Raw genomic sequence first — 16629 nt, 5'->3', positions numbered from 1 at the left:
AACATAGCAGAAGATAAGAAAACCTTGCACTATTTCCAGAGAACACAGTGCTGTCACCGTGCTCTAAAGGAATTATCTTTGCAAATGATATTGGATTTCAAAGATCTAAATTTTCCTTCTTGTGGATTACATTAAAGGATAATATCACAGCTTATTAAAAATGATTGATGCAGCAAGGAACAGAAGAAAACACTGGGATCTGATATATCAGGTATTGTCCTTTCTTTTCTTCTTCATCACTGATACCTATGGCCAGCTACAATATTCAGTACTTGAAGAAATGAAGAAAGGATCTGTAATTGGGAATGTGGCAAATGATCTGGGATTAAATGTGGATGAATTTGCAAATAGAAAATTTCAACTTATTTCAAAAACAAAAAAACAATATTTTACTGTTAATTTGGAAAAAGGAGACTTGGTTGTGTCCGACAGAATTGATAGAGAAACATTATGTGGGAATAAACCAAACTGCTTTATAAACCTGGAGGCCGTAATTGAAAATCCTCTGACTTTTTACACAATCACCATAGAAGTCCAGGATGTGAATGATAACTCTCCGATATTTGCAGAGAAATATTTTGAAGTGGAAATCAGTGAACTCACCTCTCCAGGCGCACGTTTTGCTTTAGGAAATGCACAAGATCCAGACATAGGCACCAACTCCATACAGAGTTATACACTGAGTGGGAATGAAAACTTTGGCCTTGGTGAAAAAACTACAACAGATGGAATTAAATATCCAGAAATTATCCTAGAAAAATCACTGGACAGAGAGAAACAGAGTTACTATGAGTTAATATTAACAGCTCTGGATGGAGGAAACCCACAGAAATCAAGCACTGCTACAGTTAGAATTATTGTCCAAGATTTCAATGACAACCTGCCGATGTTTAATCAGGATACATATCGGGTAAGATTACAGGAAGATGCAGATATTGGATCCCTTGTAATTCAACTAAATGCAACTGATGAAGATGAAGGATCTAATGCTGTGATAGCTTATTCCTTTAGTCACATTTCTGATAATGCTCGTCAGTTATTTACTATAGATTCAACAAATGGGAACATCAAAGTAATAGAACATTTGGACTATGAAACATCAGATACCTATGAAATGACTGTAGTGGCAAAAGATGGCGGAGGTCATGTAACTCATTGTAAGGTGTCAGTACAAGTGATAGATGTCAATGATAACGCCCCAGAAATTATGATGAAATCTTACTCGTCATCAATTCCAGAGGACTCCCCACCAGGAACTGTTGTAGCATTACTGAATGTTCGTGACTTGGACTCTGGGATGAATAGTGAAGTGATTTGTCACATCTCAGATACTTTGGCTTTTCAGCTAATTCCATCTTCTAGTACTTACTACAAACTGGTAACTGCAGCAAGCATGGACCGAGAAAGTAATCCTTCCTACGATGTTACAATACAATGTATAGATGGAGGATCTCCTCCACTGTCCACCAACAAAACCATTCAGCTCAATGTCTCAGATGTGAATGACAATTCTCCAGTTTTTGAGAAGATGAACTATATTCTGTATATTGGAGAAAATAACCAACCAGGTACATCAATACACAATGTCCGAGCTGCAGATCCTGATGGTGAGGAAAATGGAAAAATTAGTTACAGCATTCTAAACAGCAACGTAGAAGATATTCCGGTGTCATCTTATATTTCCATAAACTCGGTGACTGGAGTTCTCTACGCCCAGAGATCATTTGACTATGAACAGTTGCGGGAATTTCAGTTCCAGGTGATGGCCAAAGACAGTGGATCTCCTCCTCTAAGCAGTAATGTTACAGTGAGGATATGTATCATTGATAAGAATGATAATGCTCCGAAGATCCTCTACCCATCACCAGACACTGAGGGATCGGCATTATTTGAGTTTATTCCTCACTCTTCTGAGAAAGGTTATCTCGTCACCAAAGTGATTGCAGTGGACGCTGACTCTGGACACAATGCCTGGCTCTCCTATCACTTACTGCAAGTTCCTGATCCTTCATTATTCACCATTGGCCAATATACTGGAGAAATTAAAATTGGACGTGATATTTCGGATACAGATACTTTAAGACAAAAAATTGTGGTTCTGGTGAAGGATAATGGGGTACCATCTTTGTCTTGTACAGTTTCAATTCAATTAGTTGTGGCTGAAAACTTTCAACAAATTGTTCCAGAGATTAAGAGACAACCTAATATTTCTAATACTTCTTCTAATGTAACTTTCTACTTGGTGGTTTCCATCGCTTTTATATCAATCATATTCATTGTGACTGTATTGATCACCGTAGTCTTAAAATGCAGAAAATCAAGTGTTCCTACAAGCTATGGGGCGTATAGTAGAAATGTGTATCCTCAGTTCACCCTGGGATGTCCTTCTGAGATCAGTGATACCAGTTTACCTTTCCCATTCTCATATGATGTGTGTGTGACTCTGGACTCCAAGCAGAATGAAATCGCTTATCTGAAACCAGTGCACAACGTCCCCACAGACAATCTCATAGACACCGAGGAGACTACTGCTGGGAATGTTCCTTCCAGTAATGACCTTAATCCGGGAATCATTGTACAGGTATGAAGCGGAAATATTTCATATGTGTTCCCTAGTTTTATCTGTTCATAATGTAGAAAATACACTTTTTTTTAAAATACTTTTAACGTTTAAGGACTTCTAAGTCATGATAGATACATAGTTGGGAAATGATTCTATTATTTTAAATTTATCTACAGAACTTATTTTGATTTATATTTTAGAAGTAAAGTTTAGGTAACCACTTCTATATTATGGTCCATCTGTCCTTGATACTGTTATATTTGGGAAAAAAATAGGCAGTACTCTCAGGTTTAGGCCTGTGAACAAAAGGGTTCACCCATTGTCTCATTATTAAGATTTTTTTTTATTAGAAACTCTATTCTACTCAGTGATATTTGCTAGGAAAATATACTGCTCAAAAAAATAAAAGGAACACAAAAATACCATTTTGCTGTTTAAGTGTTCCTTTTATTTTTTTGAGCAGTATATAATAAAAACAACATTAAACACCTTCCACAGGTTTGGGTTGCCTCTCTGCTCCAGTCTTTATTCACTTGTTGCAGTAGTTTTTTCACAATTACAAGGCACATGATTGCTGCATCCAATCACTGGTCTCAGCGGTTATGCTAATGATTGTAGCACCCCCAATCTCTGTTGTCTTTTCTTTATCTACCTTTGTGTTTTAGCTTTATTGTCCATCTCTATGAAATTTAACCTTTGATTGGTATTTTGTTAAAGAAGTGGTTCACCCATATTTATTATGTTGAGAAACAATGTTTCTCTCAAATACCTGTGTTGTCAATAGTGCCTGTGAGCGGCGCTATTGTGCTCCACTCTTCCCCATCACCTGACAACTGGGCTCCGTAACTTCGGGGATCCGGTGATGTCAGGTCAACTTCCTGTTCACCTAACATCACCGCGGCCGGCCCCAGTCTCCGTGAGTGACTGGGCTGTGGGCGGAGTTTCACCGCTCAGCACAGCCCAACGTGACAGCCCATCATCTCCCTGCTTACACCTCCTTCACTGCAGAGCGCTCAAGCAGGAGGAATGCTTGGCTGTGACGAGTGGTGAAACTCTGCCCACAGCCCAGTCATTCATGGAGTTTGCAGCCGGCCTCGGTGATGTGAGGTGAGCAGGAAGTTGACGTGATATCACCGGATCCCCAAGGTCACGAAGCCCTGGGGGTCAGGTGATGGGAAAGAGTGGACTGCAATAGCACCATTCACAAGCACTATTGGCAAGGTATTTGAGAGAAACCTTGTTTCTCAACATAATAACGTTTTGGCCAATAATGAATATGGGTGAGCAACGCCTTTAAGTTGTTTATGATGAAAAATATGTGAAATCAGCTTCAATTCTTTAAGTTGCCAAACAAAGTAGTGGTACTATTATGGAGCTAAAAATAGCATTTGATTCTGTAATTTTGCATATTAGTTTAGGAAAAGCTTAAGCCATGCCATCTTATACCTAATATTTTATTGCAATGATCTTGTAAAAAATGTATGGAGATAAATCAACTTCCCTCTGTTTAAAGCTTTACCTTGGCATAAAGATCACACCCTAGCTAAGCATTTGGGTAATACAGGAAAAAGAATGAGAATCCGGCATTCCAGACTAAGGAAGACTTTTTTCTAGGGCACTAAACATGTAAAAAATCATGTGATTTTCTGAATCTTGATTCAAAGACAAGTGGACAATGTATGTAGAAAAATGAGTTAAGAAAACAAATGACAATTGTAAATAATGTACCCTTAAAAGCTTTTATCATTATTAAACTTTATGTTATATGTGAACCAAGCTGATGTAATTGAAAAATAGAACCAGTCATGCAAACAGAATGAAACAATATAAGCCCTCGTACAACAACATTGACGGAAAGATTTATAAGTAAAAACCTGGGCTACACCCTTTGTCTTATTTTTAAGCTAATTAACTTTCTAAGTTTCTAAACCTGACATATACTTAAAGCATAACTATCGTTTTAAGGTTTATTTCATAAATCAATAGCAAACATCAAAAAAAGCAACTTTGTAATATATCTTATCAGACAAATCTGCTTCTTTCTCTGCCAGAATTCATCAGTCGTTATCAAAATTCTCAATTCTTTATTCAGTAAAGACTTTCCCATTACTGTGATAAAAGATGGTGGCTGTTACTGAGGAGATTCTATGGTGACAGGAGGAGGGAGGAGCTAAAGGCAAAGGGAGGAGCTAGAGGCAGAGGGATGAGCAAAAGGCAAAAGGAGGAGCTAGAGGCAGAGGGATGAGCTAAAGGCAAAGAGAGGAGCTAGAGGCAGCACTTCTAAAAAAGATACAAATTTTTCTGATAAGATATATTACATTGTTGCTCATTTTCATGTATACTATTGAGTTATGGAATAAAAATGAAAGCCACGGTTACGCTTTAAGATTTCAAAATACTGTGTTAACTTTTTTATACGAGAGCTTCATTATGTCTATTTAATAGTTTAAATTAGAAAAATACTCTGGATTTAAGAATATAATTTCATTAAATTCAATTAGCCCATTATTGTAATTATAAGACGACAAGTGAATGGCGGTTTGGATTTAATTGTTTACTTGTTTGATTTTTTTTTTAGTAGACGTTTAATTCATGAACCTAAATATATGTACAAGGGGATTGTCAACCCAGTGTTGTTTGCAAGCAAATTGTGTCATTACTAGTAGAGATAAGCGGATGAGGCAAAATTTAAATTTGTCTGTTTATGTGGATTTTCTCAGTCTATTCAATTAGCTGAGAATACACAGTAATCTCCACAAATTTAATTTCCCTTTTTATGCCTTAGCTTTGCTCAAGACACCAAATAATAAATTTAATAAAAAAAAAAGAAAAATCTTTCTACTAACTTTACCATGCACCTCTCCAGCCCCTCCGCTCCTCACCCTCAATTCTCCGGATCTCGCTGCATGGTTTTATTACTGCTGCTCAAGTTGTTTCCCTGGGATTCATTAAGGTAGGTCAAAAATGTGTTCACTGAAGGGGTCCTGGAGGGTTTAGTACAAGGTCAGAATGTCATGACGTGCGCAGTGCTTGTGCATGCACAGAGCCGTTAATGTAATAGCATTAGAGGTGCAATATTCAATGCTTGAGGCAGTAATCAATATACAACTGTGCACAGATGGATGATGGTGTGAAGCGGCCATAGAGGTGACCTTTAAAACGAGTAGAGATGAGTGAACCTTTGGAAGTTTAGTGCATTAGGTACATTCAAACCTTACAAAAGCTTGGATTTTGACCCCGACATGATCCGTACCTCAATGGAAGTCTGTAATTGGGCAGTTCGTGGCTCCACCCACATGCTGCCAGTCATAAATAGAACACTTCCGTTTTTTTTTGTGCGTGTGCACACTGCATCTGATCACGCTGATTTTACCCCAAATGTGAGCCGTTCAAACACTGCAAGCGGCTCACACAAGACTGAGCACCACTCATACCCAAGCACAGCTCTGCTCACTTGAGTGGTTTGCACTCGTAACTCACTCAAACTTCAAACCCGAACTTTGATTTTTTTGGAAGCTGGTTTCCGATCCTCAAACATCAAACCCCAGGTTTGCTCATCTCTAAAAATGAGTAGAAGTTTTTTTTAACCTTTTGATGCTCATGTACAATTCAGAAAACTAACTTTGTTTTTGCTTATCTACAGTATAGTTAAAAGCATCACTATTCACATCTTTAACTATATATATATATAGTATTTAAAGTTACAATGCTTATTTTCCTAAAACAAAGAAAGAGTAGTGACTGTCACCCACAATCCTATAGCGCCAGGCCAACAATTAAAAACCTTTGACCCCAATTCCCCTTCCAAGTGGTCTCCTTTTTTCCAACTTACATTTTGCTGTAGCTGCTAAACCAGGGGTCTCAAACTCAGCTGGGTGCATGGGCCGCATATAGAAAAAAAAAATTGAGGGGGGCCGCATTATTTGCAGGACAAAGTGAACGTTTTTATTGAATCCTTTTTTTTTTTCTATACATCTTGGATCACTTTTTTAAACATTTTTCGCTTGTTTATTATAACAAACGTGCACTTTTTTTGTTACGTTTATATACAGAAAAGCATTTTTAATGTACATCCTTGAAGTATTGTGCCCAATAATATTGTGCCCATCCTTGTAGTATTGTGCCCATCCTTGTAGTATTGTGCTCATCCTTGTAGTATTGTGCTCTGTAGTATTCTGCCCATCGCCGTAGTATTGTGGCCATCCCCGTAGTATTGTGTCCATCCCCGTAGTATTGTGGCCATCCCTGTAGTATTGTGGCCATCCCCGTAGTATTGTGGCCATCCCTGTAGTATTCTGCCCATCCCTGTAGTATTGTGGCCATCCCTGTAGTATTCTGCCCATCCTTGTAGTATTGTACTCTGTAGTATTGTGGCCATCCCTGTAGTATTGTGGCCATCCCTGTAGTATTGTGGCCATCCTTGTAGTATTGTGGCCATCCTTGTAGTATTGTGCTCTGTAGTATTCTGCCAATCCCTGTAATACTCTTCCCACCCTTGTAGTATTGTGGCCATCCCTGTAGTATTCAGGCCATCCCTGTAGTATTGTGGCCATCCCTGTAGCATTGAGCCCATCCCTGTAGTATTGTGGCCATCCCTGTAGTATTCAGGCCATCCCTGTAGTATTCAGCCCATTACTGTAGTATTGTTGCCCATCCCTGTAGTATTCTGCCCATCCCTGTAGTATTCTGCCCATCCTTGTAATATTCTGCCCATCCCTGTAGTATTGTTACCCATCCCTGTAGTATTCTGCCCATCCCTGTAGCATTCTGGCCATTTCTGTAGCATTCTGCCCATCCCTGTCATATTCTGGCCATCCCTGTCGTATTCTGCCCCTCCCTGTAGCATTGTGGCCATCCCTGTAGCATTCTGCCCATCCCTGTAGCATTCTGCCCATCCCTGTAGCATTCTGGCCATTTCTGTAGCATTCTGGCCATTTCTGTAGCATTCTGCCCATCCCTGTCATATTCTGCCCATCCCTGTCGTATTCTGCCCATCCCTGTAGCATTCTGCCCATCCCGTTGCATTCTGCCCATCCCTGTCGTATTCTGCCCATCCCTGTTGTATTCTGCCCATCCCTGTCGTATTCTGCCCATCCCTGTCGTATTCTGCCCATCCCTGTCATATTGTGGCCATCCCTGTAGCATTCTGCCCATCCCTCTAGTATTCTGGCCATCCCTGTAGCTTTTTGCCCATCCCTGTAGCATTGTGCCCATCCCTCTAGTATTCTGCCCATCCCTGTAGTATTCTGCCCATCCCTGTAGTATTCTACCCATCCTTTAGTAATATGCAAAGAAAATAAAGTTCTCACATTTCCTCCATTCCCTGCGTGCCCACGATCAGTACTTGCAGAGTTTTGGATGCAGCATGCTTCAGCTGGGTACACAACCCTGCTATGTACAGTAAAAGCAGAGTGGATGGGATTTCTAAAAACCCCATGGCCACTGTGTGTGTACGGCCCGCAGTGAAAACGGACCTGCGGTGCGGCTTCCAGAGGCCGCAGCATGTGAATTTATGCTGCGGAGCCAGAAGCGTCCTTCCTAGGCAGAACACAGCGAGGAGACCGCAGCGGCCTGAACCCTGATCGTGGGCACAGGCAGCTGCAGTCTCCTAAGGAGGAGACTTGCGGCCCCGCCGATCAGTCCTGATGTTGAGCATGTACCTTACCTGCCTGTTGCGGCCCGTGACAATTGCTGCTCTATGCTGAGGGTCGGCGCCGGCAAGAACTTCACTGCGTTTGAATCCATTTGCGGTGCTGCGCAGAGGAGCTGTGTCTGGACAAATGGCTGCTGCCTGCCAATCAGATGCAAGGAAGTGATGTCGCTGTATGATGTCACCTTCTTGCATCTGATTGGCAGACAGCAGCAAACGTGCACTTTTTTTGTTACGTTTATATACAGAAAAGCATTTTTAATGTACATCCTTGTAGTATTGTGCCCAATAATATTGTGCCCATCCTTGTAGTATTGTGCTCATTCTTGTAGTATTGTGCTCTGTAGTATTCTGCCCATCCCTGTAGTATTGTGGCCATCCCCGTAGTATTGTGGCCATCCCCGTAGTATTGTGGCCATCCCTGTAGTATTGTGGCCATCCCCATAGTATTCTGCCCTTCCCTGTAGTATTATGGCCATCCCTGTAGTATTCTGCCCATCCTTGTAGTATTGTGCTCTGTAGTATTGTGGCCATCCCTGTAGTATTGTGGCCATCCCTGTAGTATTCAGCCCATCCCTGTAGTATTGTGGCCATCCCTGTAGCATTCAGCCCATCCCTGTAGTATTGTGGCCATCCCTGTAGTATTCAGCCCATCCCTGTAGTATTCAGCCCATTACTGTAGTATTGTTGCCCATCCCTGTAGTATTCTGCCCATCCCTGTAGTATTCTGCCCATCCTTGTAATATTCTGCCCATCCCTGTAGTATTGTTACCCATCCCTGTAGTATTCTGCCCATCCCTGTAGCATTCTGGCCATCCCTGTAGCATTCTGCCCATCCCTGTCGTATTCTGCCCATCCCTGTCGTATTCTGCCCCTCCCTGTAGCATTGTGGCCATCCCTGTCGTATTGTGGCCATCCCTATAGCATTCTGCCCATCCCTGTCGTATTCTGCCCATCCCTGTAGCATTCTGCCCATCCCTGTAGTATTCTGCCATTCTGCCCATCCCTGTCGTATTTTGCCCATCCCTGTAGTATTCTGCCCATCCCTATAGTATTCTACCCATCCTTTAGTAATACGCAAAGAAAAAAAAAGTTCTCACCTTTCCTCCGTTCCCTGCGTGCCCATGATCAGTACTTGCAGAGTTTTGGATGCAGCATGCTTCAGCTGGGTACACAACCCTGCTATGTACAGTACAAGCAGAGTGGATGGGATTTCTAAAAACCCCATGGCCACTGTGTGTGTACGGCCCGCAGTGAAAACGGACCTGCGGTGCGGCTTCCAGAGGCTGCAACATGTGAATTTATGCTTCTGAGTCAGAAGCGTCCTCCCTAGGCAGAACACAGCGAGGAAACCTCAGGAGCCCGAACCCTGATCGCGGGCACAGGCAGCTGCGGTCTCCTAAGGAGGAGACTTGCAGCCCCGCCGATCAGTCCTGATGTTGGGCATGTACCTTACCTGCCTGTTGCAGCCCGTGACAATTGCTGCTCAATGCTGAGGGTTGGCGCCGGCAGGAACTTCAATGCATTTGAATCCATTTGCGGTGCCACGCAGAGGAGCTGTGTCTGGACCAATGGCTGCTGCCTGCCAATCAGATGCAAGGAAGTGATGTCGCTGTATGATGTCACCTTCTTGCATCTGATTGGCAGACAGCAGCAACAACTGGGATAGAACTGACCGCTCCTTGCGCGGCACCGCAGATGGATTCAAATGCAGTAAAGTTCCTGCCGGTGCCGACCCTCAGCAATGCATAGAGCCGCAATTGTCATGGGGTCTGCGGGCCGCAACAAGCAGCCTCAGGGGCCGCACGCGGCCCGCGGGCCGCATGTTTGAGACCTCTATGCTAAACCATTGCCAAACATTTTGACCTAAATTGACTCACAAAGCTCTATTTCTAATTCATCTGTAGCCTAGCAGGATGGTTACCTTCTATGTTCAGTGATCTTGTTAATTATTACAAGAAGCAATGGGATGAAACTTAAAGGAAGGAGATTCAGATTAGACATTAGGAAAACCTTTCTGACAGTGAGGGCAGTCAGGGAGTGGAACAGGCTACCACGGGAGGTGGCGAGCTCTCTAACAATGGAAATCTTCAAGCAGAATCTGGTTAAAGATGGGTTAAGCTGGGATGATTTAGGAAAGCCTGCACTCGCAGGGGGTTGAACCCGATGGCCCTTCAGGTCCCTTCTAAATCTACCATTCTATGATTCTATGATTAGTTCTCCTGTGATGTTTTGGTTACGTCACTCTGTTTTTTGCAACTCTTTTGCTCCATTGTTTTGCCTTAAATCAGAGAGCTCATCATTGCTATGAACCACAAATTAACCTTTTCTCTACCATACAGGACTTCTTTAAGTGAATAGTGCAATCTAATTTGATTTGTTTTCTGTGTCTTGAAAGCAGACTAATCGTCTTAGCATCGAGAAGTCTTGGTGTCTTAAGCAATTGTTAAATCAGTAACTAAATATATCAATATTTGTGTTCATTCGCAATTAGGGTTTTTGAGGCTTGTCAGCTCAGTCAGAGTTATGTATGAATATTAAAAGAATTTACTCTACGAACTACGACATTTTAATCAATAGATCATGAAATAATAAGTTCCATAGTTGGATGTGCTAACAAATTATTACTGTATTGAGATAATCTTATAAATATGTCTTTAGTGTGTACTATTATTTAATGTGTGCAATAAATAGAGGATCTGTGGTATTTGCAGGTCATGGTCTACAAATACCACAGATCCTGGCCAGATGGGAAGCATAAGTCACTTATGATAAGTGAGTATACAGACGACTCTGCATGAATTCGCAGCTGTTGGTTTCTGAGAAAACACATTCCCCTGTCTATCTTATCACAGGTTCACTGTTTCTGCAATATATACAGTTTCCCGAGCTCATCATAAATAAAGTCAGTGATATTGGAGCTCCAGCAGCCTCTGAGTTTGTATGTCACCAAATTCTTTTTTGAGATAACAGGACTGGTGACATGTTAGAAGTACTCACTCCTGTGATAAAACAGGCAGTAAAATATGTTTCCTCAGGTAAGGAAATGTCAGCAGCTGTGTGCCCCTGCTGTGTCATATCTGTATACTCAATTATCATAATTGACTTAAACTTTTCTCCTTGGTGAGGAGCTGTGGTATGTCCAGGTCATGAACTGAAGCAACACTGGATGGTAAGATGCAATCATTGCATAGCACATAGCAGAGACCCATTTATAAGGTTATCTCGGCACAGGAACATTTTTTTATACATCCCTTTATGGAATTTATTAATTTTACTAGATCTTTTAATTAAAATGTACTTTCTTTGATTGATAACACCTTTACCATTCAGCTAGAAACCTAAGAATGGGCAAAACGGCCAATAAATTCAGATAAAAACAGATTGCTCGTGTCATGCAACGTTCGGCTCTGCACACACTTGGTGCACGGTGGCATTAGACTCTTCACACTACAGAGTCTGGTAAGTAACCTGATGCTTCAGAGTTGTTTAGCCACTGTTAGGTGCTGGCTGATTCAGGATTCAATAATAGCTCCAGGTATTCATTGCATAGTACAGAGCAGGGACCCATTTATAAGATTATCTCTGCACAGGAACATTTTTTTTATACATCCCATTATGGAACTTATTAATTATACTATTTATTTTAATTAAAATGTACTTTCTTTGATTGATAAAATCTTTACATTCAGCTACAAACCTAAGAATGGGCAAAATGGGCCATAAATTCAGATGAAAACAGAATGCTCCTGTCGTGCAATGTTCGGCTCTGCACACACTTGGTGCACAGTGGCGTTAGACTCTTCACACTACAGAGTCTGGCAAGTAACATGATGCTTCAGAGTTGTTTAGTCAGAGTTGGGTGGTGGCTGATTCAGGTTCCCTGGTCTTCAGCCTTGGAGGAATTATTTCCTGCAGACTGGCGAGCAGGAACTAGGAGCTCAGGTTGCCAATTGACACATGCAGCTGTCTCCTTTCTATTTAAGATATCAGTTTCTTTCAGTCTGGGCCAATAATTGCTCCAGGTTGTGCAGTGATTCCGGTCTTATAATGGTGATCATATTTTGGGGATCTGTGGTGTGTTAATTGTGGTGTGGAAGTTTCCCAGTTGCCAGTTTACTTACTCCCCTTTTTGTTATTTTTCACTGTACATTGTCGCTCCTTTGTGTTTGATTGTTGTGTGTAGGAGTTTTGGTTTTTCCCCTGTCCATGTTTTATTGTGGGGTTTGTGACTATGGTCCCATCTCACCCCTTTGGTGGAGAAGGTGGGAGTTATACCAGAGCTTGGACAGGAGTTAGGGTCACGCTGGTGACTCAGACCTCACTACGATCAAGCATACCTCTGAGCTAAGGGACAGCGCAGGGTGCCCAGTCTGAAGGTAAGCCTAGGTGTCCCCACTCTATTGCTCTACAGCATGACAGCTACCAAGAGTAAAGAAGGATAAAAAACACAAAGCTGTTTTATTGTCCATGTAGATGCAGGACCTTACATCCAGTAATTCTGGTTTAGCACTAATAATTTAGTTCCTGTGGATTGTAGTTAAAACATATTGGGCTACTTGCACAAACCCTACACTATGGTAATTTTAAATGTTTTTAACTTTGTTACCTATTTAATCACCAACAACTATTATATCCAATAATTCTATGCTTATTACAGACAATAATTTACAAATATTTGTAATAGTTTTTTCCTCTCTAATTAAGTATATTCATATAAAAATAACAAACAAATTTTACTTACTTAAAAGTTATTGGCTTCATTTAGCAAAGTCATGCAAATTGGGTATTATAAAACTGCAAAAATGCAAGCTTAAAAATATCAGTTTACTGTTCAAGAAGAGAACATTATAGTTAGAAATGACAGTTTTTAACTTTTTTAAATCTAATATATTCAAAATACAAATTCAAATGTTTTGTTACAAAAGGTAAATAATGAAGTAAAGAACTGGTTATTACATTCTGCCATTATGTATTATAATATTGTTATTTTAAATTAAAATTATAATTATTTTATCTATTACTCATGATCCACTTTTTCAAATATTATATATTTATATCCTATTTATAAGATTGATATATTTGATCACTGAAGCATGTTAAGCAAATTATAAATTGAAAGCTGAAACTTAAAAAACTACTTGCAAAATCTTATTGCAGAACAGTCGCAGTTAGTATTTTTGAACACAAAGTGGCGCCATTAGACTGTGTATAAAATCTTTCCACCAATACTAGAAAGAACATTATCTAATTTTACTACAGTCTCAGTACAGGATATATAAAAACAGCTATTTTTCCAGAGGACACACTGCAGTCTGGAATATAAGAAATATCCTCATTGATGATTTCCCTTTTTAAGGAATAATATTCCCTTAGTGTGGATTTTGGCACAGGAGACTTTTACATCACAGCTTTCTGACAATGAATTTTACAGCAAGGAACAGAAGAAAACACTGGGATCTGATATATCAGGTATTGTCCTTTATTTTCTTCTTTATCACTGATACCTATGGCCAGCTACAATATTCAGTACTTGAAGAAATGAAGAAAGGATCTGTAATTGGGAATGTGGCAAAAGATCTGGGATTAAATGTGGATGAATTTGCAAATAGAAAATTTCAACTTATTTCAAAAACAAAAAAACAATATTTTACTGTTAATTTGGAAAAAGGAGACTTGGTTGTGTCCGACAGAATTGATAGAGAAACATTATGTGGGAATAAACCAAACTGCTTTATAAACCTGGAGGCCGTAATTGAAAATCCTCTGACTTTTTACACAATCACCATAGAAGTCCAAGATGTGAATGATAATTCTCCGATATTTGCAGAAAAATATTTTGAAGTGGAAATCAGTGAACTCACCTCACCAGGCGCACGCTTTCCATTAGGAAATGCACAAGATCCAGACATAGGCACCAACTCCATACAGAGTTATACATTGAGTGGGAATGAAAACTTTGGCCTTGGTGAAAAAACTACAACAGATGGAATTAAATATCCAGAAATTATACTAGAAGAATCACTGGACAGAGAGAAACAAAGTTACTATGAGTTAATATTAACAGCTCTGGATGGAGGAAACCCACAGAAATCAAGCACTGCTATAGTTAGGATTATTGTCCAAGATGTCAATGACAACCTGCCGATGTTTAATCAGGACACATATTGGGTAAGATTACATGAAGATGCAGATATTGGATCCCTTGTAATTCAACTAAATGCAACTGATGAAGATGAAGGATCCAATGCTGAGATAACTTATTCCTTTAGTCACATTTCTGATAATGCTCGTCAATTATTTACTATAGATTCAACAAATGGGGCCATCAAAGTAATAGAACATTTGGACTATGAAACATCAGATACCTATGAAATGACTGTAGTGGCAAAAGATGGCGGAGGTCATGTAACTCATTCTAAGGTGTCAGTACAAGTGATAGATGTCAATGATAATGCCCCAGAAATAATGATGAAATCTTACTCGTCATCAATTCCAGAGGACTCCCCACCAGGAACTGTCGTAGCATTACTGAATGTTCGTGACTTGGATTCTGGGATGAATAGTGAAGTGATTTGTCACATCTCAGATACTTTGGCTTTTCAGCTAATACCATCTTCTAGTACTTACTACAAACTGGTAACTGCAGCGAGCATGGACCGAGAAAGAAATCCTTCCTACAATGTTACAATACAATGTATAGATGGCGGATCTCCTCCACTGTCCACCAACAAAACCATTCAGCTTAATGTCTCAGATGTGAATGACAATTCTCCAGTTTTTGAGAAGATGAACTATATTCTGTATATTGGAGAAAATAATCAACCAGGTACATCAATACACAATGTCCGAGCTGCAGATCCTGATGGTGAGGAAAATGGAAAAATTAGTTATAGCATTCTAAACAGCAACGTAGAAGATATTCCGGTGTCATCTTATATTTCCATAAACTCAGTGACTGGAGTTCTTTACGCCCAGAGATCATTTGACTATGAACAGTTGCGGGAATTTCAGTTCCAAGTGATGGCTAAAGACAGTGGATCTCCTCCTCTAAGCAGTAATGTCACAGTGAGGATATGTATTGTTGATAAGAATGATAATGCTCCGAAGATCCTCTACCCATCACCAGACACTGAGGGATCGGCATTATTTGAGTTTATTCCTCACTCTTCTGAGAAAGGTTATCTAGTCACCAAAGTGATTGCGGTGGACGCTGACTCTGGACACAATGCATGGCTCTCCTATCACTTACTACAAGTTCCTGATCCTTCATTATTCACCATTGGCCAATATACTGGAGAAATTAAAATTGGACGTGATATTTCGGATTCAGATACTTTAAGACAAAAAATTGTGGTTCTGGTGAAGGATAATGGGGTCCCATCTTTGTCTTGTACAGTTTCAATTCAATTAGTTGTGGCTGAAAACTTTCAACAAATTGTTCCAGAGATTAAGAAACAACCAAATATTTCTAATACTTCTTCTAATGTAACTTTCTACTTGGTAGTTTCCATCGCTTTTATATCAATCATATTCATTGTGACTGTATTGATCACTGTAGTCTTAAAATGCAGAAAATCAAGTGTTCCTACAAGCTATGGATCATACAGTAGAAATGTGTATCCTCAGTTCACCCTGGGATGTCCTTCTGAGATCAGTGATACTAGTTTACCTTTCCCATTCTCATATGATGTGTGTGTGACTCTGGACTCCAAGCAGAATGAAATCGCTTATCTGAAACCAGCGCAGAACGTCCCCACAGACAATCTCATAGACACTGAGGAGACTACTGCTGTGAATGATCCTTCCAGTAATGATCTGAATCCTGGAATCATTGTACAGGTATGAAGCGTAAATATTTCATATGTATTCCCTAGTTTTATCTGTTCATAATGTAGAAAATACACTTTTTTTTAAATTACTTTTAACTTTTAAGGACTTCTAAGTCATGATAGATACATAGTTGGCAAATGATTCTATTATTTTAAATTTATCTACAGAACTTATTTTGATTGATATTTTAGAAGTAAAGTTTAGGTAACCACTTCTATATTATGGTCCATCTGTCCTTGATACTTTTATATTTGGGAAAAAATTAGGCAGTACTCTCAGGTTTAGGCCTGTGAACAAAAGGGTTCATCCACTGTCTCATTATTAAGATTTTTTTTTATTATAAACTTTATTCTTCTTAGTGATATTTGCTAGGAAAATATACTGCTCAAAAAAATAAAAGGAACACTAAAATACCATTTTGCTGTTTAAGTTCCTTTTATTTTTTGAGCAGTATATAATAAAAATAACATTAAACACCTTCCACAGGTTTGGGTTGCCTCTCTGCTCCGGTCTTTATTCACTTGTTGCAGTAGTTTTTTCACAATTACAAGGCACATGATTGCTGCATCCAATCACTGGTCTC

The 16629-nt window shown here is 39.9% G+C and overlaps 2 protein-coding genes across 2 annotated transcripts; both read left to right on the top strand.

Moving 5' to 3' along the window:
• Positions 1-160: 160 nt before the first annotated feature.
• Positions 161-2587, top strand: LOC142302307 (protocadherin gamma-B4-like). The gene has a single exon (XM_075343371.1). It carries the CDS (start codon positions 161-163, stop codon positions 2585-2587), a length of 2427 nt encoding a protein of 808 aa, XP_075199486.1.
• An 11047-nt stretch (positions 2588-13634) lies between these two features.
• Positions 13635-16061, top strand: LOC142302306 (protocadherin gamma-B4-like). The gene has a single exon (XM_075343370.1). The coding sequence runs from the start codon at positions 13635-13637 to the stop codon at positions 16059-16061; it is 2427 nt and encodes an 808-aa protein (XP_075199485.1).
• The last annotated feature ends 568 nt before the right edge of the window (positions 16062-16629 follow it).

This window comes from Anomaloglossus baeobatrachus, chromosome 4 (assembly GCF_048569485.1).
Source record: "Anomaloglossus baeobatrachus isolate aAnoBae1 chromosome 4, aAnoBae1.hap1, whole genome shotgun sequence".
NCBI classification, from domain to species: domain Eukaryota; kingdom Metazoa; phylum Chordata; class Amphibia; order Anura; family Aromobatidae; genus Anomaloglossus; species Anomaloglossus baeobatrachus.
Note: the sequence above shows the minus strand (reverse complement) of the source record. Positions and strands in the feature narration are given on the sequence as shown.